At 46.6% G+C, this 21,543-nt stretch overlaps 1 protein-coding gene across 3 annotated transcripts in view; it reads left to right on the top strand.

Annotated features, from left to right (window-relative positions):
- The window catches only part of CSE1L (chromosome segregation 1 like), a 34,862-nt gene extending 16,683 nt beyond the window's left edge, over nt 1–18,179 (top strand). For all 3 annotated transcript variants that reach the window (XM_078604924.1, XM_078604922.1, XM_078604923.1), the window contains 20 exons: nt 939–1,029; nt 2,393–2,500; nt 3,295–3,387; nt 4,047–4,214; nt 4,502–4,631; nt 5,324–5,389; nt 5,927–6,129; nt 7,214–7,298; nt 7,600–7,661; nt 8,062–8,198; nt 8,833–8,936; nt 9,737–9,834; nt 10,593–10,743; nt 11,262–11,470; nt 13,011–13,108; nt 14,291–14,376; nt 14,779–14,860; nt 15,447–15,593; nt 16,617–16,848; nt 17,614–18,179. In XM_078604924.1, the coding sequence (XP_078461050.1) occupies nt 939–1,029; nt 2,393–2,500; nt 3,295–3,387; nt 4,047–4,214; nt 4,502–4,631; nt 5,324–5,389; nt 5,927–6,129; nt 7,214–7,298; nt 7,600–7,661; nt 8,062–8,198; nt 8,833–8,936; nt 9,737–9,834; nt 10,593–10,743; nt 11,262–11,470; nt 13,011–13,108; nt 14,291–14,376; nt 14,779–14,860; nt 15,447–15,593; nt 16,617–16,848; nt 17,614–17,703 (2,440 nt within the window). In that variant the 3' untranslated portion in view covers nt 17,704–18,179. The remainder of the gene's footprint in view (nt 1–938; nt 1,030–2,392; nt 2,501–3,294; nt 3,388–4,046; nt 4,215–4,501; nt 4,632–5,323; nt 5,390–5,926; nt 6,130–7,213; nt 7,299–7,599; nt 7,662–8,061; nt 8,199–8,832; nt 8,937–9,736; nt 9,835–10,592; nt 10,744–11,261; nt 11,471–13,010; nt 13,109–14,290; nt 14,377–14,778; nt 14,861–15,446; nt 15,594–16,616; nt 16,849–17,613) is intronic.
- The last annotated feature ends 3,364 nt before the right edge of the window (nt 18,180–21,543 follow it).

Genomic DNA, 21,543 nt, shown 5'->3' with positions numbered 1-21,543 from the left:
ACCCACCCCCCACATGATAAATAACGGATCCATTTAACAATTAAGTACCGTGTTTTCCGGATTAAGAGAACACTCCAGAAGTTAGACACACATCAAAACCTGTGGCTGATGTGAATAAAGTGACGTAGATTTGTACTTGCACGCACACACACACCTTAAGGATTATAAAACGCACCCCCAATTTGGTTAATTAAAATATCTGTAAAAAATGATCCACAATTTATAGAATATGGTATTTCTTCGATTGATTACAATGTGCAAACTGAAATTGGATGTTAAGTGTCTATGCAATTTAAATTGTTCTATTGTACTTTACTTCGACGTTTATGCTCCCCACCTCCACCAACAATCACTGACCAGTGTCGTGAAATGTAGTCAAATAATCCCTGAGACCTCGGTGATATGCGGTGGCCCTCATCAAGTCATGGATTGATGAAGGGTTGTGTATCTGTAGGCATTGTGAAAAAATAACTCGTTGCATTTCATCAATCTGCATAAATTGCATTGTGGCTCATTAGAAAAACAGTCACAGTATAAATTGTCCAGCGACTAATTCGCGTGTGTCTCCAATTTCTCACTTTGGGCACCATGGTGGCGAGATGTTAACTACCTCGCCTGATATAAAAAAGGTCGTGGGTTCGATGCAGACCCTGACGCCTGTATATTTAGAGTTTGCATGTTCTCGCTATGGTCGTGTGGATTTTTCTCCGAGACCTCCGGTTTTTTCCTCCACATTTAGAATCAACATCGCGCGTTTAAGAGTATTTGGCTGCTATAAATTTCCACGTGATAATATGCCACGTCGTTGAGCTTTCATTTGTGGCCAGGTCGCTTCTTGAAAAGAGCTGAATAGCTCGGTGGGCCTTACGTGGTGAAATAAAAATAGATAGTTGGAAAGGTTGATATGTGATGGTGGTGCTGATGCTGTTGGACTTTAGGTATCGACATGAATTCAAGTCCAACGAGCTGTGGTCCGAGATCAAGCTCGTGCTCGACACCTTTGCGGCGCCACTCACGGAGTTGTTCAAGGTGGGGACCTTCTTCACCGACGCCATTCTCACCGCGTTGCTGTGGTTTCCACTATGGACGCCCCCCCACCTTTGTTTTTGTGCAGATGCGATCATCGCGTGCATTACCCCTCGTGTGTTCTCTGGTCGTTCACTCGCACGTACCCATTGGTTCACGGTGAGCTTCGCGTTGTCAATGAGTATCTGGTGAAATTAGTCCAGAATTCGAGCTGAAGTGAAACCTGTAACTACACACGCAGTCGGGAAAACTGGTGGGGTCATAATTAGTGCACCCCGCTGTGATCGCAGTAACCTCATTTTGATTACCAACGACAGGCAACATCAGTATGACGTTGGCCTTAATTGGTTGCTCGCTAACAGCACTTGGCCAGAATGACCTGTTAAAAGCTATACTTTGCGATCTTTGTCTTCCTCCACACATAATATGAAATAATGGTGCAATAGTTCAAGCACTGCTATGATGCTGGCCGTCGGGGTTGGATATCTTGTTTGGGTAACGGAAGAGGCAAAGTGGTATCTCTGAACCTTTCCTTGGCCTTCCATAGGCCCACTCAGATCTTGATTATCTTGTGCAGTGTTTAAATGTCAGCACTAGGGGGAGACAAAAGATTGTCTCACCACCTCTTTAAGTATCGTGCCACCTCTAACCCTTTGCAATTCCGAGACGTTTACAAGTTGCAGGGGGGTCCCATTCACCACTGAATCTCAGAACGCACAAGCGGTTTCGCGTACATTTTTATTTAGAGAGGTAGAGCACTGTTGTTTTTAAAGATATTGCTCACCGCAGAGAATTGTAGCACCACGATCGCACTCTGACAGCTGGCGACAAAGTGTGCCACGCCTTCCCACATGGTCTTGTGGGAGCCTCGGTACTGTTAAGGTTATTTTACGTACGAGTGCGTCATCGGAACAGAATCGGAAGAATAACTGATGACATAGACGTACGTCATCGGAATGGGAAAGGGTTAATGGTGCTTGTAAATATAAACAAAACTAAAAATGTATTTTATTTTACCAGGGAAGGCACATTGAGCTATATAGCTCTTTTTCAGAAGCGACCTGGCCACAAATGATAGCTCAATGAAGTGGCTTACGTGGAAATTTATAGCAGCCAAATACTCTAAACGCATGTTTCTAAATATGGAGGGAAAAACCGGAGGACCCAGAGAAAAATCCACGCGATCACGGAGAGAACATCCAATTCCAAATATACAAGTGTCACGTTCGGGATTAAAACCGCAAACCTCCTGTATACCAGGTGAGGTAGTTAATATCTCGCCACCGTGGCATCTCTTGCTCCGGCGGAATATAAGGCGAGACAGGTGTGTGTGTCTATTGTTGTGTAACACGTGTTTTGCGTGCAGGCCACCATAGAGCTATGCAAGACGCACGCTGCCGATGTGCACGCACTGCGTGTGCTCTTCAGCTCACTCATCCTCATCGCCAAGCTCTTCTACAGCCTCAACTTCCAGGTGCCCTCTTCCCTGCCCTCTTCCTTGCTCCCTCTCCCTTCCTGAGGCTGTGGCTTCAAGTATGAAGTGGCCACTGCTGTAAATTGCAATCTCGTTGGTTGCGAGTTCAGCTACCGTTAGGGGCCCTTTGTTAGTCGTTGCTTTTTCACTTGCCTGTGACTGCACAATGTGTTTGATTTCGTCAGATCATGGACGCTAAGCAGTGTTGAGCCTGGATAGCTCTTCGATGGACAACCACCATGCATAACAGATGCTGTAGGCTGCGGGGCTACGATGAAGGCAGCATAGCCAAAAATCCATTGTACTTTAATACTGGTAGGAACCTCCTGGTTACACCAGCCCACAGGGGCTATTGTGTCCGTCCGTCGTGCATCCAAAAATGGGAGGGGTGGGGCTGGGTGGAGAGGGGAGGGTGGGGCTGGGTGTGGGGTGGGAGGGGTGTAGCTGGTTGGGGAGGGGCTGGTCACCCCGTGGTGCCCTTATGAAACTCAACGTTTAACCTACTCACGCCGGCTTGTGCCCGCCCTCACAGTCGGCCATATTTGCGGAATACACCACGCCGCCGTTGACCCTGGCCATTGACCGAGCAACCCAACGTTCCTACCAGCTCCCTCCGCAGGAATGTGTTAATATGGAGCTACGTCTATGCTGCCTGCCTTCACGAAGCTGCTCTGACCAGCGTCAATTAACCCTTATGATTGACATTGCACGAGGAGGTCCTCGTCCACCAGTGGCTGTACACGTACATGCCTTTTCACGTGCATGTTATAACAAAAATATCTCTGTGCCCACAGGATTTCCCAGAGTTCTTTGAAGACAACATGGCCACGTGGATGACGAACTTCCACAGCCTTCTCACAATTGACAACAAGCTTCTGCAAACCGACGTGAGACGTCCTTTCCCCTCTTCTCTCGCCATGAATGATTCTTTGTGAGATTGCGCTATTTATGGTCAATTGTTGTCATGACAAAATCCTGCAAGTAATTTAACATTTTATTTGATTAACTTTATTCTACTTCTCTCTTGCTTATTTTGAAAAGGAGGCTTCAGATTATCCTCTCTTACAGAGTAAATAAGGTCTCGGTATTTTGTTCACGTACCATTGGTCGCACGGCCTTCTGGCAGTGCATCTTTATCAGCAGCATTGGTTCCATCCAAGCAAACTGCACCCGTTGATGATTTTTGTCTCGTCAGCAGTCAGGTTTGTTTGCTCCAATGTTTGTGAGCTGTCCAATGTTTATGCAAAATCTACAATACCTTTCACAAAGTAACCATAAAGCGCTGTTGTAGGGAATGTTAATTACAAAATAAATAACACCATATTTATTGTTCATGTTTAATCGGCGTTTGTCTGCTTACACAGAGGCACTTGTGTTTATGTTGGCTGGCACACAAGATTGTACGCATGGGTCTTTTTGCTGATGTATGGACATATGATTGCAAACGCTTTTGCTTACAATGTATCCACGGGCGTTTGTGTAAGTATGTGTAAAGTACGTGGGGAGTGCTGGTCCAGTGGTAAGCTCGCCCGCCCACGTGTGACAGGACGATGAGGAAGCCGGTCTCCTGGAGCTGCTCAAGTCGCAGATCTGTGACAACGTGGCACTGTACGCGCAGAAGTACGATGAGGAGTTTCAGCCGTACTTGCCGCAGTTTGTCACCGCCATCTGGAACCTGCTCATCACCACGGGGCCCGGCGTCAAATACGACCTGGTTCGAGCACGCCACGCACACACAGTTTAGAGCTACGGATGTGAGATGCCAATTTTACTCTTTTTTTTTCCCCCAACATTTAGGGGGGGTCTCTAAAAATCCTCATTATATGCAGGGAGTTCAGTTGGTTTTCCTTCCCCTGCACCTCTGATGAGCACGGTTGGTTACGTATGGTACGAAAGAAGTTCAACATACCCAGTTCAACATGCATACACACTACTGAAGCTGCTGGTGCTGCTGCTGTTGCCGCATGCTAAGGAGCGAGCATGACTGCGTGCACCCTCCAGCTGGTGAGCAATGCCATCCAGTTCCTGGCATCGGTGTGCGAGCGGCCGCACTACAAGCACCTGTTTGAGGATCAGGCCACCCTTACCAGCATCTGTGAGAAGGTCATCGTGCCCAACATGGAGTTCAGAGGTGAGAGCACCCCCCCCCCCCATCCCCCCCCCCCCCACCGCGTTGTGTAGCGATCAATTATCGCAGTCAAGAGGCCATCGCAGCCAGTACCACCCCCTGCCATCGATTCCTTCCTTCATTGCAGGTGGTTTCATTCAAAGTGGTTGACTACAGGGTTGAGGGGACCCTGAGTAGAGTACAACTATCATAGGCAGATGAGCCTCCAGTAGGGCCATCGGCACTCAGAACAAGGTAGCTGGGACCCTTGGGTAATCATAGCAATCGAAAAGGTTGATTAGACTGCAGTTGGTCAATAGCATCCACAACTACTGGGAATGGAGTAGCTCTGCTTAGTATTGTACAAGCTACCAATTTCTGCAGCACAATCAATACTAGGGGGCAGCTTTGATGATGCTTTTTTATAACGTACGAGACCGAGTGATGGGCGGTAGCGCATTTATATGGATGCATGTTCAACTTCTTTTGTACCGTACGTAGCCACCCGTGCTGATTGGAGTTGTGGGAAAGAACAACAAACTAAACACAAAGCAGTTTTTGGTATTATGTTAAATTAAGACAGTGCAGCATGAGGAATAATAGGCCTCGTTCCTGACTAGCCGACAACTCCCCCCCCCCCCCCCAACAAAATGAAATGAATGTTTTAAGAACTAAAAAATGCTACAACGAAATCTTCTTGCGATGTCGTTGCTTAGCTGCAGACGAAGAGGCTTTCGAGGACAACCCTGAGGAGTACATCCGGCGGGACATCGAGGGCTCTGGTGAGCAACCGCTCTGCAGAAGCGGCTCATCTTTACACTCAAGAGCACATCCTATGCTCAAGGGTGCTGCAGGAATATGTTGTGAGCAGCAGAGGGCACTGCAGCAAAATCCATTGCTGTACTGCACACTTGTACTGTCTGTCCACCTTCATCAACCCGTGATGACCAGTGTGGTCAAATATAACGGCATTGGAGATGCCTTCATCCAACAGTGCGTTGATAAACGGCTGGACTATTATGACTAATACTATGCCTATTATGGGTGCACGATGCAGGTATTTAAATACCAGCTGTAAGTTAGTATCCTTTATTTAACCAGTAGATTAAATATAGACCCGTTGAGAAACAAAACATTGCCTCTTTTGTAAGGGCAATCTGGGTTAAATTGACTAGTGGTTGCGCTGGTCCCACCACTCGCCTACACCACTGGCTGTAGCAGGCTAGGACAAACAACCGCTCTTGCATCGAAGAGCCGCGATCTCGCTTTGGAAGGGATTGAGAAACTCAAGGGGGGGGGGGGCTTTGTCTCGACGCCAGACGTGGACACGCGGCGCCGCGCTGCCTGCGACCTGGTGCGGGGGCTTTGCCGCTTCTTCGAAGGGCCAGTCACCGAGATCTTCTCGGTGTACGTGCACTCGATGCTGTCGCAGTACGCCAAGGACCCGGCCGCCCACTGGAAGCACAAAGACGCCGCCATCTACCTCGTAACCTCGCTTGCCTCCAAGGCGCAGACGCAGAAGGTGAGCGCTGCCCTTGTGACAGTTTTTCGGCGATGCGGTGAATTGTTACGCTTCCAGTAATTTTGGTACATTTGGTATTCTCGCCGTTCTCGAAGCACACAGCTGTAACAGAGGTGCAGCGTTTCGCAGACGAATTTCGTCTGCCAGCAGGGTTACTCTGTGGGTTTTGCCCAACTGGGTAATTCGTGGGTCTCTTTTTGTCAAATTTGGTACAATTTTGACCGTGACACCAGCACACGTGGCCTAACGTCTCGGGATTTTGAACGTCGACTGTGTGAAGCAGACAGCGCGTCCCAGTCACGTGGCTTGAGCAACAAACCCCTGCAACAAGCAGCTACCGATGGGCAATTTCAGGTTGCGATTCGGGAATCAATTACATTTTTTCTTTCAGTGTTTTCTGAATGACCGTTTTTTCGTACCATCATATTTGCATGTACTTTGAATATGCTTACGACCAAATCACTTATAATGGGCCCAATCTCGTCAGGTCTCGTAAGCAGTGCAGCAAAAGGCATTGTTACTCCCACGTATATTCTTTCTGTTCTCACCAATCGGTATGGACGAGCATGGTGATGTACGGGAAAATAACCCCCATTAACCTGCGCGGTGTGGGGAAGGTCCCTTTATCCAGTAGTGGATTGAGCAAAGGGCTCTACATGTACTTACTTTGCATACTTTGTAGATCATTCTTAGGTGTAGGATTTGATGAATGTATCATGACCATTGTAGACTTATTTTAATCAATCGATTATTATTTCTTACATACTTGGCGAGCAGCCAATATCGTGTCGAATACTTATTATTTATTGTCGGTTTAGATGAGTTAAAATTTTGTGAATGGAGTGTGAATGAGCAGCTGATATTTGTTATTGATCTGTGGTTGATAATTAGCTTGCTGGTATCGATTTTAAACAATGACCCCATGTTGAACCAGATATTGGTAAGACTGTGGCTTGGTGGGGCTGGTGCTTTCACGACACCATCGGAAAGCGTGGCTGTGCATGCTGCGTAATATGCTAAAGCTTATGGGAGGAGGGGGTGGGTTAACGCGATGTATTCGTCTGTGCCCCCCGCCCCCCCGCAGCTTGGAATTACCCAGGCCAATCAACTCGTCAATCTGACAGATTTCTTCGTCAGCCACATACAGACAGATCTGCAGTCTCCCAACGGTAAGGGTGCAGACTGTGCAAAGCAGCTTTCCCTGCCATCGTCCCAATGCGCTTATTTCATTCTATGTGCTTGTATAACCAAGCACCCACAAGCATTGTTTTTAATGACAATTGAGAGCAGGTGTATTATTACTGTACTTTTTGGTTCTTTTGGTAAAGTCACGTAGGTAGAAAAATGAAATAAAACAAAACAGAATATATCACGACGTTTCGATCGCAATGCAAGCGGTCGTCCCCAGGTGGAAAAAATACAATCCACCAGTGGAACTGCTCAGATCGGTTTTTGTTTCTTTCTTTCCAGTAAACCAGTTCCCTGTGTTGAAAGCGGATGCCATCAAATATGTCATGATCTTCCGAAGCCAGGTGCGTGCAACGTCTGTAAGGTTGCTGTTCTTTGGTTTGTGTGTGGGGGTATTTACACATGCGCGCGTGTGTGTGTGTGTGTGTACCAGTTTAATTACAATGTTGAATTAGCAATATGATTAATACACGCGCAGTATTAACCGCGTACATTTGGTCCTCGCCGTTCTTATATCATGAGGCTATCATGCAGCAAGTAATTAATTTGAAATGTTGGGTTCTTGTGTTTTATTTGCACAAACCCTATTGTTCATGCATCTATGGCCGTAACTTTGTATTGACACGCATCTGTGTCCAATTCTTTTAGTTGACATAAGTCATTTATAACAGTCAATGGAAACTAGATTCATGTGTGTGTGTACGTATGCCCCCATGTACAGTGTGTGTTTATGCTGTGCTGCAGCTGCCCAAGGAGCATTTGCTGAACGTGCTGCCTCTGCTGGTGAACCACCTGCAGTCTGAGAGCACGGTGGTGCACACTTACGCTGCGCACTCGCTCGAGAGGATCTTCACGCTGCGTGGGCCTGGCAACGCGCTCCTGTAAGTCTTCGCTCGCCATCTGTTTCCCCGTTAACTGCCGGCTGAGTCACTTAAAAGGGAGCGCGGTTTGTGCGCTGTTTTCTCAATGGGGAAGGGGTTCTCCGGTGTGTGTGTATGCCTTTAGCACTGCACTTATGAACCCGGTGACCCGAGTTTGGTTCCTGCTCATGGCCAACGCCAGAGACGATTATCTAAACCGGTCATGGGACTTCCCTTGGTCGACTCATCCTCAAATGAGTACCTGGTGTGGTGTGTAAACATTGCCACTCGGGAGACAAACCCCCTCTTGTGTCATGTCGGCCTTCATAGACGCTCGCTAAGACCACTTTTCCTACATTCTGTTAAGGCTACACGGGGGATTTTTGTCTTAGTGCCAGGTGACTCAGAGATAGGGCAAGCAGCTTACGATTGGAAGGTTGCGAGTTCAATTTCTGGTTTGGGGTTGAGTCGGCCCATCAACCCTCTGGGGTCTTCAAAATGAGGACTACTATGCGGTGTTAGGGTTAGGTGTGACGCTCGACACCCACCTCCCCATTATGTGCTGTGCCGGCCTTGATAGGTGTGCGCTAACAGCACTTGCTCCCAAACACTGTTAAGGCTACAAGGGTAACTTTGTCCTTGCCTTGTTGTGCAGCTTGACCGCAGCAGAGGTGTCACCGGTGATTGAGCCACTCCTGACGAATCTCCTGAAGGCCATGACCATGCCCTCGTCTACGGAGAACGAGTACCTCATGAAGGGTGACTGACAATCCTATCGTGCTCTGTGCATTCGGCACCCCGCGCTAGTCCGGTCCTCTGCATAAATACATCACAAGTACACCGTTAACAAAACATGTACTCCACAGTATCAGAACATATACGATTTGTAAAAAAAAAACTATTTGGATTCTCAGGCATGTTACCGCTTATCACAGTCAATGCACTGTTGGATGAGGTTCTCCCTATGCCGTGCAGCTCATGCGGGTTATTAGACCATATTTCACCGCGCTGTTCAGTGTGGGTTGGTGAAGGCAGGGGGAGCATAGGTGTAGGAACATAGATGTATGGCACAGCAATATAATTTGCTGCGCTGCCCTCTGCTGCCCACCACGTAAACCTCAGATCCATCCAAGCACTATCCAGACTCAACCCAAACTTAACTTTTCCGATTTGGTTGTACCACTTAAAAAAAACAGCAAAACATACCTGAGCAAAGTGCTTGTGTTCAAGTTTAAATTTAATATGATCATTGCTTTACAGGAAGTGTTCTGTCTGGCCATATTCCCTATTAATCACATTTTAAATGCAATATACAAGCTCCTCTCACGAGTGTCATGCATAATGTTATTTTGGATTGATTACAAGATTATAATTTTCCATAGTTTTGGCTGCTCATTAATATCATTGGTAAGTCATGTTTATGCAATTTCCATTTTAAGTCTATGCAGCCCTTATAAAGCTCCCCTTTCCATGTCACATGCTCGCCGTTCTGCCAGGTCGCCATTGAAAAATAGTTGTGCCTGACACTGGTGTTGACGATTGTGTTGTGCCTGACGCAGCCCTGATGAGGAGTTTCTCACTGCTCCAAGAGGCTGTCATCCCCTACGTCCCGACGTTAACCATGCAGCTCGCTCAGAAGCTGCATGCTGTCAGCAAGGTATCCCAGCACTCTGCCTTCATTCACATGGCACATAAGATCACCAAGTGTCCACCGCCTACACTAGATGTGACATTGGAATTCAATTTTGAGGCCCTACCTTTAAGATGTATTAACAATATTCGGATAAAATGTTTGTTATAACTTTCATTGTGTATGCAATAAATGTAATCGCTTAAATAATTGTGGATATTAATCAGAATATTTTAACACAAAGTATCATTGGTAGTTTTATTTGACCATACTTCACCATGTTTGTGAGTGTGCGTTGGTGAAGGCAGGGAACTCAAGAGATAGAAGCATAGATGTACGTTACAACAAAGTATTTTTCTGCACTGCCCACCACGTAGCCCCACATAATAAAGCCTCGCATTCTGGCTTTTATTTCATTCAGCTGGCAGGGCCCCATTGAGCTCAGCAGTTCTTCTACAAGGACCACCATAGCCCAAGTCCATCGACAGTGGCAACAGTTAAAGGATATTGCAGTTACATAGAGTTGCATCGAGATCCGTACAGTTAGATCGAGACCCATACGCCCGCAGCCCGGGACCGGTCGGCAGTTTCGGCACTTACAGGACATTTTCTGCAAAAAGTGACAACCTGTGTTTGTGTATGGTGGTCACCCATCCAAGCACAGTCAGGGCTCAACCATGCTCAGCTCTCCCGACATGTAACGAGGTCTAGCGCATGTTCTGCATGGCTTGGTCACATGGGATCCCCCACTCCATGAACGCTGCCATGCGTCGTCTTGCCCGCAGAACCCCAGCAAGCCGCATTTCAACCACTACCTGTTTGAGGCGCTGTGCCTGTGCGTGCGCATCACGTGCCGCGCCACGCCCGCGGCCGTGTCCGGCTTCGAGGACGCGCTCTTCCCCGTCTTCACGGACATCCTGCAGAACGACGTGCAGGGTGTGTGCATGACATAATCCTACACACACAGACGAAGATCCCCTGTATAGCCTTAACAGACTGTTGGGGCAAGTGCCACTAAGTGATGGTGACGTCACCACAGGGCTTCAAACAGTAAATTGCTCAAATGAAGATCTGTGTGCTTCTTACAACCTACCAGTGAAACCTTGCCACTACAGTTCACACTTATTCGTGTGTCACTGATTATTTAAATACAGGGAACAATATGTTTGAAACATGGAGGAGAGTGGTGGCACGGTAATTTATACACTACTCTATCAATATCATTGGGCGTGGTGTTGGCCTCCAACTCCCTCGTGTGCCGTGCCAGCCTTCATAGGTGCTCACTAACAGAACTTGCCCCAACAGTCTGTCAAGGCTATATGGGGATCTTTGTCTTCTTTGTATTCATGCATACGGATGCACATGCGTGTTGTTGTGGTCTGTGCGTGTTGGCTCGTCCATTAATGTGGCCATTTGCTTTGTTGATGCGTGTGTGTCTCTTTCTGTGCATGCAGAGTTCATTCCATACGTGTTCCAGGTGATGTCGCTGCTGTTGGAGATGCGTGGGGCCGAGGTGCCCCCAAGCTACATGGAGCTGTTCCCGCACCTGCTGCAGCCGACGCTGTGGGAGCGCGTGGGCAACGTGCCGCCGCTCGTCCGGCTCCTGCAAGCGCTGTTAGAGAAGGCGTCGGTCACCATCGCCTCCAGCAATGCCGACAAGATTGTGAGGGGACCTGTTTGTTTAGTGTGTGTGTTTATCGGTGGGATGTTAACTCCCTCGCCTGGTATGAAGGAGGTTGTGGGTTTGATCCCGACCCTGACGCCTGCTGTATATTTTGAGTTTGCATGTTTCTCTCCCCGTGGTCATGTGGAGTTTTTTCCCAGTCCTCTGGTTTTTCCCTGCCACATTTAGAAACGTGCGTTTAGAGTATTTGGCTGCTATAAATTTCCACAAGCCACTTCATTGAGTTATCATTTGTGGCTAAGTCGCTTCTGAAAAAGAGCTATAGAGCTCAGTGATCCTTTCCTGGTAAAATAAAAATAGTAATAGTATTGGGGGGAGTGATGGTGCTGTGACCAACCGAGTTCAATTCCTGCTCACGGCTAACATCTGTGGCGAATGTTTGGACCGGTCCTGGGCCTCGCCAAGTTCAATTCGGCTTTAAATGAATACCCAGTGCGGTGTGTAAGCATTAGCAATGGAAGGGATGAGAACAGCTGGGCGTGGTGCTTTGTCACACCGCTTCCTCGTGTGTCATGCCAGCCTTCATCGGTGCTTGCAGCACTTTCCCCAACAGCTTGTGTATGCAACACGGCAGATATGTAGTAGTGTGTTCTATGGTTCTTTGGGTAAAATCACATAGATAGAAAAAATAATAACAAGCGGTGTGTTGCGATCGAAACGTCGTGATATTTGTATTATTTTTATTCACTTTATTTTTCTTATTTTATTGTTATAATTTTTTCTATCTACGTGACTTTACCGAAAGAACCATAGAATATGAATTCCTGCAGTCACGAAAGTTTTAAGTCAAAATGTGTGTGTGTGTGTTTCATTGCCTGACGAAACCACCTGGAATGCATCCAATCTCATCAGATATCAGAAACTAAAGCAGGGGGTTGAGCCTGGATAGTGCCTGGATGGGTGACCACTCTGACATCAGGTTGCCGTAGAAAATGCTGGGCTGTGCTATGTAGTGGCGAGCAGAGGGGAATGTAGACATGCCTTCGTGTATACACTCCCGGACTAGTATGGTTAAGTATGGTCAAATGTCCTCCGCATCCCGCACGGCACGGTGAGAGCCTCGTCCAACAGTACAGTAAAACCTTGGATTGCGAGTAACTTGGTCTGCGAGTGTTTTGCAAGACGAGCAAATTTTTGAAATAAATATTTATTTGATAAATGAGCGAGGTCTTGCAGTACGAGTAGTACGTGTATACACTTTGTCTGCCGAGCGTCACGTGATCACAACCGATATACGAGTGCTTTGATATACGAGTACTTTGGATTACAAACACGTTTCCGGAACGAATTGTACTGTATATGAAAATGGCTGTTGATGCACACGTTTGATTAAATTCAACTCGTGTTGCAGTCATAATAAACAATGCCCTGGCTATGTCCTATAGGTAGCGTTGTGCTCAGACACATTCAGTTGGATTTCACATTGCCATGTTGACCACACGACTCCATCCAAATCCATTGTATTGCAAGTCTATGCTCCTGCTTCTAATGATGACACCTGGTTGTGCGTCTCTTACAGCCAGGGCTACTGGGAGTGTTTCAGAAGTTGATCGCGTCGAAGAACAATGACCACCAAGGCTTCTATCTCCTCAACAGCATCATCGAACACATGCCATCGTACGATATTCTCATGCACACAGTCACTCGCACACTCACACATGCGCATATGCAAGCAAAATTACATACGAAGGGGGATTTATTTATTTTGGTGGGGGCAAACTGCTTTCAGGACACATCTGGATGATTTTAAAGTTCAGCTTACTTTAATAAACTTGGTTGTGTAAACGTTCTGTACGCGGATTGCAAGATGTCCGAATGGCAGTCATGGTCATGTGCCATTCCATATCCAGAGTTGGCTACTTTTGTTAATCATTTTAATCAGTTTTTTATGATATAAAGCTGTCCATGTTATTCAGCTTATTACCGTATTCTCATTACAAGACGCACTTGTTTTTTTTTCTATTATTTTAAAGCAAAAGTTGGGCGATGAGTCTTATAAATCCGGTACCTGACTTGACAACTGGCACGCGGAGATGCAAGTTTTAATTGCGCTCAGTGGTCCAATCTGCTAAACAGGTTTTAGCAAGTGACTGGAGGGAACATTTTTGACTGGTACTGCATACAAACTCATATTGTTTATATGTTTTTATTTACGTGTGGAGACAGAACAGACTTCTCTTTGAATCTGCTTTTATCGATTCTGCAACACGTTTGAGACTTGCGGCGTCTTACATATGGAGCTATATGCTGCTAGTCACAAAACTATTGTAGTACCAGTAAAAGCACATAGTACTATTAAACAGACACATTCTCATAACCTCTATCTTGTAATTGTTCATTTGCCCAGGTGATATTTATCTATATTAGGGTGCCATCCATTTTGCATATCGTTAACCCATACTCAACTGCTGGGATTATCGTTCTAATCTGTTGCTCGGTAATCCCCTCTTTATCTGCGTTTATGCCTCTGTACTTACTATGACTATGTATACACTGCAATACATTTTTCAACAATGTTGAGCAACCGGTTAAATATTTAGTAGTGGCTTTTAAAATCGCAGTGCTTTAGTTTTAACCGGAAAATGACAAACAAACACAAGGCATGACCTTGAAAATCACGAACTTGAATTTTGAGTACCACCCTAACCCATACCTATATAAATGTATTTTTTTTCAAGATAATCCAAAATTTGGAGTGCGCCTCACTTTCTGATGTTTCTTTTAATCTGGAGACTAATGGTGTACTAACTACTAATTTGTGTCCGTTGCTGTGTGCCATATGTGGGGTGCTGTTTGCAGGGAGGTGATTAACCAGTTCAAAAAGCAGATCTTCATCCTGCTCTTCCAGCGGTTGCAGAGCTCAAAGACGACCAAATACGTGAAGGGTGCGTCGGTCCGCTTGAACCTATCATGAGTATGAAACTCTTTTGGGTGACGAAAAACCACCAAGGGAACTGCAGTGTTACTTTTCCTGGCTTTCATGCAGTAAACAAAGATGTTACTTGTGTTGTGTGTCGATTAGGCACGTAACGATTCACTCCCCTTGCAATTCTCAGTTCAGGGGTTTGCTATTGCATTTTAAAATGTAGATGTATGTTAATTATTGTAATAAATGTAGCACCTCCAGTGGTTGCAGGGAACACATAAACTAATAACATACAGCATATACAAAACGTACACGCAAAAACTCGATGTGTAGTATTGTGAGGGTGTGAATCAATTTGATTCATAATCTGATCCGTGGTCACATGGCTGGGGGTGATGATTACTCTTTGTGCATTTCACAGGTTTCCTGGTCTTCATCAATCTCTTCTGTATAAAGTACGGGCCCATAGCGCTGCAGGAGCTGGTGGACAGCATCCAGCCCAAGTAAGGGAGCTTAGTGGCCATGTATTGGGGTAACATAGCACTGCTTGAGTCGGGGGGCGGGGTGGGGCAGCTCCTTAAGTTTACACGATAAGCATAGGTGATCCCTGGGTGGCTCGGCACAATAAAATAATTATTGTCATCGGTGAACGTCAGAGGTGGCTGAATGACTTTGGATGTCAGAGCGCTGAGTGGGACCGGATTTTCATTTGTAGAATTGATGGTCTCAACAATGACTGCACGTACAGAAAGCCAGAGATAGCAATCTCATAAATATATTGGTTTCACTGTAATGGGACAAACATGGCCCTCGTTGCAGAATGGGTGGGAAAGTGCTGACCTCTATTGTGAAGGGATCTCAGAGGTAGTTGGTGATATCGGCTTCCGTGGGCCCAGCACAAAGGGTTGCAATGGCTGTGCGTGAGATCCAAACAGATTCTCCGTGTGTCAAGCTGTGACGCCCAATAGCACGATCGGGATTAAATTGGTGAAGATTACAAATCGCCTAATTTTATTCCATTACTTTCAGTGATCCCAATTGTGTGTCCCCCGCACGTCTCCCTCCCCCACAACCTCCACCGCCCATTAGAATGTTCGGCATGGTTGTGGAGAAGCTGATCATTCCGGAAGTGCAGAAGGTGTCGGGCATCGTGGAGAAGAAGATTTGTGCGGTCGGCATCACCAAGCAGCTCACCGAGTGCCCGGCCATGATGGACACGGAGTACACGAAGCTGTGGTGGGTGTGCACTCAGCGATGCTCACGTCTGACTATTCTCACACTCGCACGACTGACCTCAATAACTCCTGCTCAGGTCCTGGCCCAAGACTTGCCTCCTCTTGACAGCCCACTCCTCCCTTCTAATGTCTCCTGTGCAGACCGTATAATCCACTGCTTCTCTCCTAATTAATCTCTGATCGTACGCCACCCTCCGTCATATTTTGATACACCTCCATTACTTGTGTGCCAACGATCTTGTACAAATGCTTTTTTTCTGTTACCCGAAATGTGACATTAACATATAATCTTATTGTAATTTATGTACATATATGAATGAATTGATGCACAATTACATGCCTATCATTTTCCTTAAGAGTTAAACCCTTTTGTCAATCCACTGCTGGATGAGATCCTCCCATGCAAGTCCTGGAAGTTATTTGATGATCCAGTAAAATCTTGGATTGCGAGCATTATTCGTTCCGGAAACGTGTTTGTAATCCAAAGCACTCGTATATCAGTTGTGATCACGTGACGCTCGGCAGACAAAGCGTATACACGTACTACTAGTATTGCAAGACCTCGCTCGTTTATCAAATTAATATTTATTAAAAAAATGTTGCTCGTCTTGCAAAACACTCACAGACCAAATTAGTCGCAATCCATGGTTTTACTGTACTTCACTACCCTGGTCAGAGTTGGGGAAGGTGGAAAACGTGAGGTGGGAGCATTGAAGTAATTACAAGAATGGATGTTGCTGCACTGCACTCTCCTGCCCACCACATGGCCTCATTCTTCCGTGAACTTGTTCAATGCTCGCCCACCCAAGGCTGTACCCTATGTAGCTTCTCAGTTCTGAGAATATCGCATATGGAGTGGAGTGGTTTGTTCAGAGACTAGTCAATAATGATGGGGATGATAATGTATCAACATGTGTGTTACTTTGAACGTGACGCGTTGCTTTGCACAGGCATTTCCGATGACACGGAACCCACCCTGTGTTTTGCCTGTATCTTCTCGTGCATGCACATCACTCTATTAAAGGGCCCCATTGCTGCAATCCCTCATCGGGCTCTTCGAGCTTCCAGAAGACGACTCGGTGGCCGACGACGAACACTTTGTGGAGGTGGAGGACACGCCGGGCTACCAGGCCGCCTTCTCGCAGCTCGCCTTCGCCGGCCGCAAGGAGCATGACCCGCTTGGGGCCTCAGTACCCAACGCCAAGATCCACCTTGCGCAGAGCCTCGGCAAGCTGAGCACCGCACGGCCCGGTCGGGTGAGACCCTCACACCCACGCACTTTTTGTTGTTGTTGCTTTTATTGTAACAAAACACGAGTCCCGATACAGCACGCCACGTGGCTCGCATAACCAGGTGTCAACTGTCAGAGGACAGTCCCTATGCAACTGGACCACATAAAGGAGGGGGGAGGTAAAAGGTGGGTAGGGGAGCCCCTACACCCACGTACTTTTAACCTTGCCCAAGGGGACCGGGCAAGGTGGAAATAGATATCCCGACCAGGGCTCTCACTACGGTGCCCCCAAAAACGATCGTGTCGTTAAATCGGTCAAGGGACATGGATGGATGGAATGGACTGTTTCTGAGTGAGTGCATACGCTGTGGGTATTTGTTGTCCTTTCCCGCACCTCCGATTAGCACGGTTGGCTACGTACGGCACGAAACAAGTTCTACATACATACGTTGGAGCAGTAGTGCGCTGATTAGCGCACAGCACCATTAACTCGCAGCCCTGGTTCAATTTCCGCTCACAGCAAACGTCGGTGATGAATATTTGAACTGGTCCGGGGCCTTCCCCTAGCTCGACTCATCCTTAAATGAATAGCTGGTGCGGTGTCTAAACATCGCCGAGCGTGGTGTTGGCCACCAACTCCCTCGTGTGCCGTCACGGCCTTCATAGGTTCTCGCTTAACAGCATTTGTCCACAACAAGCTACGTAGGGGATCTTTGTGTCCATTGGGTGTTTTTTTTGCGTGTGCGCATTAATTACATACGAGTATGTGTGTGTGTGTGCACGAGTGCAGGTCTCTTCCATGATCAGCACGGACGTGAACGTCGACGCGGCACGCTACCTGCAGGGATACCTGCAAGCGGCCAACGTGACGCTTGTGTGAGGACGTTGCTCAAGAGCCTTTTGCCCCCCCCCCTCTCCTTACCCAACCGGCCGGCGTGCTTTATGCGCACGCAACCGTAGTAACATGCGTAGCCCATGACCGCGAAACTGCATGCACACCGCACGCACGCGCGTGTTGCAGCGCACTTTCACCCACGTCACACACACCAGTTACCAACTTGCACACACCTGTTCCCGTACGATACCACACGCATCCATAGGAACGTGCAAACACACCCCACACTCGCGACACTGCACTTACACGCGTTTTTCCCTGCCTCTTAATTTATGTCCTGTGAGTCTACAGTGCATCCAAACTGACAGTAACTTTGCTCGTCTTTCTATTAGGCAGTGCCGCTTTGTGTGATGTACCTGTAATCATAGGCCAGGATACTTTGTTGATACTGTATGTGAGATGACGTGCTTGGTTTTTTCAATGCTTCTTGAAATTATTTTGAAGTAAACGTGTCCATGGTATGTGTCACTGCGTGTGACTGCATATTGTCAGCCTCCCTTTAAGACCGTGGAATAATTTGTGAAATCTTGATTCTCTCTGTGGAGGGATGGTCCCTATTCGGGCTTCACCATGCTCATTCGCGCGTTTTACGCACCGTGTGCTGGTTATCTTATTGGAAGATCCTCACTCGTCGAGGGTCAGTGACTCCGCGCGATGGCAAACATCTTTGTAGGGAAGTTAAACGTACATACACAAGCGTATTCGACATCTTCACCCCATTTTACATCTTTTTCGTCATATACGTTGTTTTCCATGTCCGTATATTTGTTTTGTCTGGAGTTGTCTGTGCACCCTGTAACCCTACGTAATTGAGTCAGCTGTAGGTCCATCATGGGGCTATTTTCTAATGCTTATGTGCAAACTTTATGGCGGCTGAGTAGGTCCACCGTGCAGCTGCTAAGAATTCAAGCTGGTGTGCATACTTTAGAGCAATATTTATCGGACCTCTCCTCCCAACGTTCAAACTATGCGTTTAGTTGTCCTTCCCCTGCACCTCGATTTAGCACTGTTGGCTACGTACAGTGTGAAAGAAGTTAATACAACAACCAATGTTAACTGTCAGCAGGTGTCAGATGTTGCAAGAAATACTCAGTGTACGCTTGATGTTTGTCCAAAGGCTGACACGGCAAGTCGGAACGAGGTCCCGATGTAATCGTAGGGTGAAGTTTAGAACCACGGCTGCAGAAGCTAGAGCTCCTTAGCTTCGTACCCTATATCCGCTTGCTTTTCAGAGGCCTTCGCGGTGACCGTGGCTTCATTGGGTTTAACTGAGCTGCGTGTTACGAGTCCCGCTCCTAGTCAACAATTATATAGTACCCGTTTAGCTTTGACAGTAGCACAATGTATCTTGCTTCTTTAAAATAGCTATAGTTTCAGTAAACAGGCCAGCATTTGGGTGATGCTCTTAAATGTAAGGGTTGCCTCGAATTTATTTGAGATAGGGACTAAAAACCCACGAGCCTTAAAGTGAGATTGGTGCACTTGCCCTCACGGGCCAGTGGTTAAAAATGTCAGTCCTTGAACCCTTGGTCACCGTCCAGATGTCTCGTGCAAACGAATGGCCTTGATCACGAGCTAAACCATGCATCGCTGTAAGAATGCATTTTCCCTTGAAGCGTGTTCAGAAGGGAATATGCCCTGGCCGTCTGATCACTGTCATGATACTATTCCACTTTTCACATTTATCTACTCTGAAATTTATGGCAGGTCCAACACATGTGTGTGAGCTGTAAACGCAGTATGTACAACCACAGGGTTGACATTCATTTTTCCCAGGCTCTCCTATAAATGCTACACTATAACCTTATATTCGATTTCATGCAAAATAGTCTTCCTGGGCCAACGGAGCCACAAATCGAAAATCTTCATACAGCCGAAAGCGACGAGCGGCTCGGCCGGTTCGCTCACATTGATTGGCTGCAGAGATTTGAGTTAAGGAATCTGGGAGAGCCCCGAGGGGTACTCATGTCTGGCTTCACTGTCAGGGGCCACGCGTGTTCCCCGGCTGCTCCCACTTTTCCCGATTCTTCTTGCTACAAATAGAGTAAATATTGAGACGTGAAATAGCTACACAAATAGCCAAATAGCTATGACTCGTCGAGCCGAGCTGCACCTTAAGCTGGGATTCGCGTGTGACTCACGAGCTATGGTTTGGCCACCCCTGACGTTTACAATACGTTACATACAGAATGACAACCCAGTGGTAATTACTCCCATTATATACGAGTTGGGCCAGTCTTGGTTGAGATTTGTAGCCATATTAAGTCGTCTTCTTGGTTCTTTCGGTAAAGTCACGTAGAATGGAAATAATAAAAATAAAACAATTCTCACGACGTTTCAGCCACAACGCAAGCAGCCGTCCTCAGGTGAAGAATAGGTCTGTCGAGAAGACAGACCTTATCGACAGACCTATTCTTCACCTGAGGACGGCTGCTTGCGTTGTGGCCGAAACGTGAGAATTATTTTATTATGTTTTATTTGTATTTTATTATTTCCATTCTACGTGACTTTACCGAAAGAACCAAGAAGATGAATCCCTGCAGTCACGAAAGCTTTAAATCGAAAAATATTAAGTCGTGTTTACATTTACCTGCATAATTTTGGTTGTACGTATATAATTTCAAATTCGAATACTGTACCTACACCTAGGGATTGCATGCATGTTCACTAAAACTGAATAAAGTGCATTTCGAGCTGTGGATACAATTCAAAAGTTGACACTTGGGCTTATTGGCAAGGCTTTTAAGTAGCGTTGTACAGTGCAAAGTGGTAGGGTGGTGCAGTGGCGAGTCTTACACGAACTGGTCCTGCCCGCTTCCCTTCGTTAACCCTGCATTGTCCAGTGCAAATGAAGCATGATCCAACAATGGCCTCTTTCACCAACACGGCGTGGATAGGTCTTCGTCCTGGAGTAGAATCACAAAGGGGTGTACGTTAACTTCTATTAACCCGATACATATACAGAGTTTCCATTTTCCTACCAAATCATGAGCATTCATGTAAATTGCCGCTATTTCGAAACTAGTCCAGCACTCAATTTATCTGGATAAGCACATATGCATAATTCACGAAGGTTTATCCATTCAAAACCAAGTCTCGTCAATTGTGCTTTTCGATTCCAAACTGAGCGGACTAGTAGCCACGTGTTGCATTGAACTCCGTGGTTTGCGGTAGTTTTGGTAGTATGGGGGGGAGGGCGTCCCAGTCAAGACTACTGGGTCCACACGCCCATCGGGCCACACACATGGGCGTGCGCGAGTCGCTTGAATATATCGATCGAACTGCGGTTGGACATTCTCCTTTGACTGCCAGTCCGTTGGGCTCGACCCAATGGCCATCTTCCTTTTCGAACAGCGTGTCCTGCCCCCTCTCCGCATCCCCCCCCACCACCAACTTTTCTCAATTAAATATTTAACATCCCTTATTTGTCTACTCTCCCAGCTTAAAATAAAAAGGCAAACCATGAGAATAGGAATCATGTCTGCATGAACCACAATACTTGTGGTCAGAATGCAAACCAAAAACATACACTCATAATAAATGCATTGTCTTTGAAACTGATTGGTCCACACCAGACACAGCTTTCTTTTGAGCCCAGTCTCAAAACGGTGTTAGACCAGAGGACGCCAATCAGTTTCAAAGACGATGCATTTGTCGGACATATGTTGTTGCATAGTTACAAATTCGACGCAGTGTTAAAAGAAGTAATCATAAATGAGGTATTGACAGTTACTTCCAACCATTATCCGCTCATACTTTCTAGTGTCCATTGGGTTTTTTTTTAAATAAAGCGAAGAGTGGTCAAGGCGATGGTGGTTTGAACTC

The sequence above is a fragment of the Lampetra planeri genome, chromosome 23 (genome assembly GCF_965212315.1).
Source record: "Lampetra planeri chromosome 23, kcLamPlan1.2.h2, whole genome shotgun sequence".
Taxonomy (NCBI): domain Eukaryota; kingdom Metazoa; phylum Chordata; class Hyperoartia; order Petromyzontiformes; family Petromyzontidae; genus Lampetra; species Lampetra planeri.
This window is presented reverse-complemented; position numbering and strand designations above follow the sequence as displayed.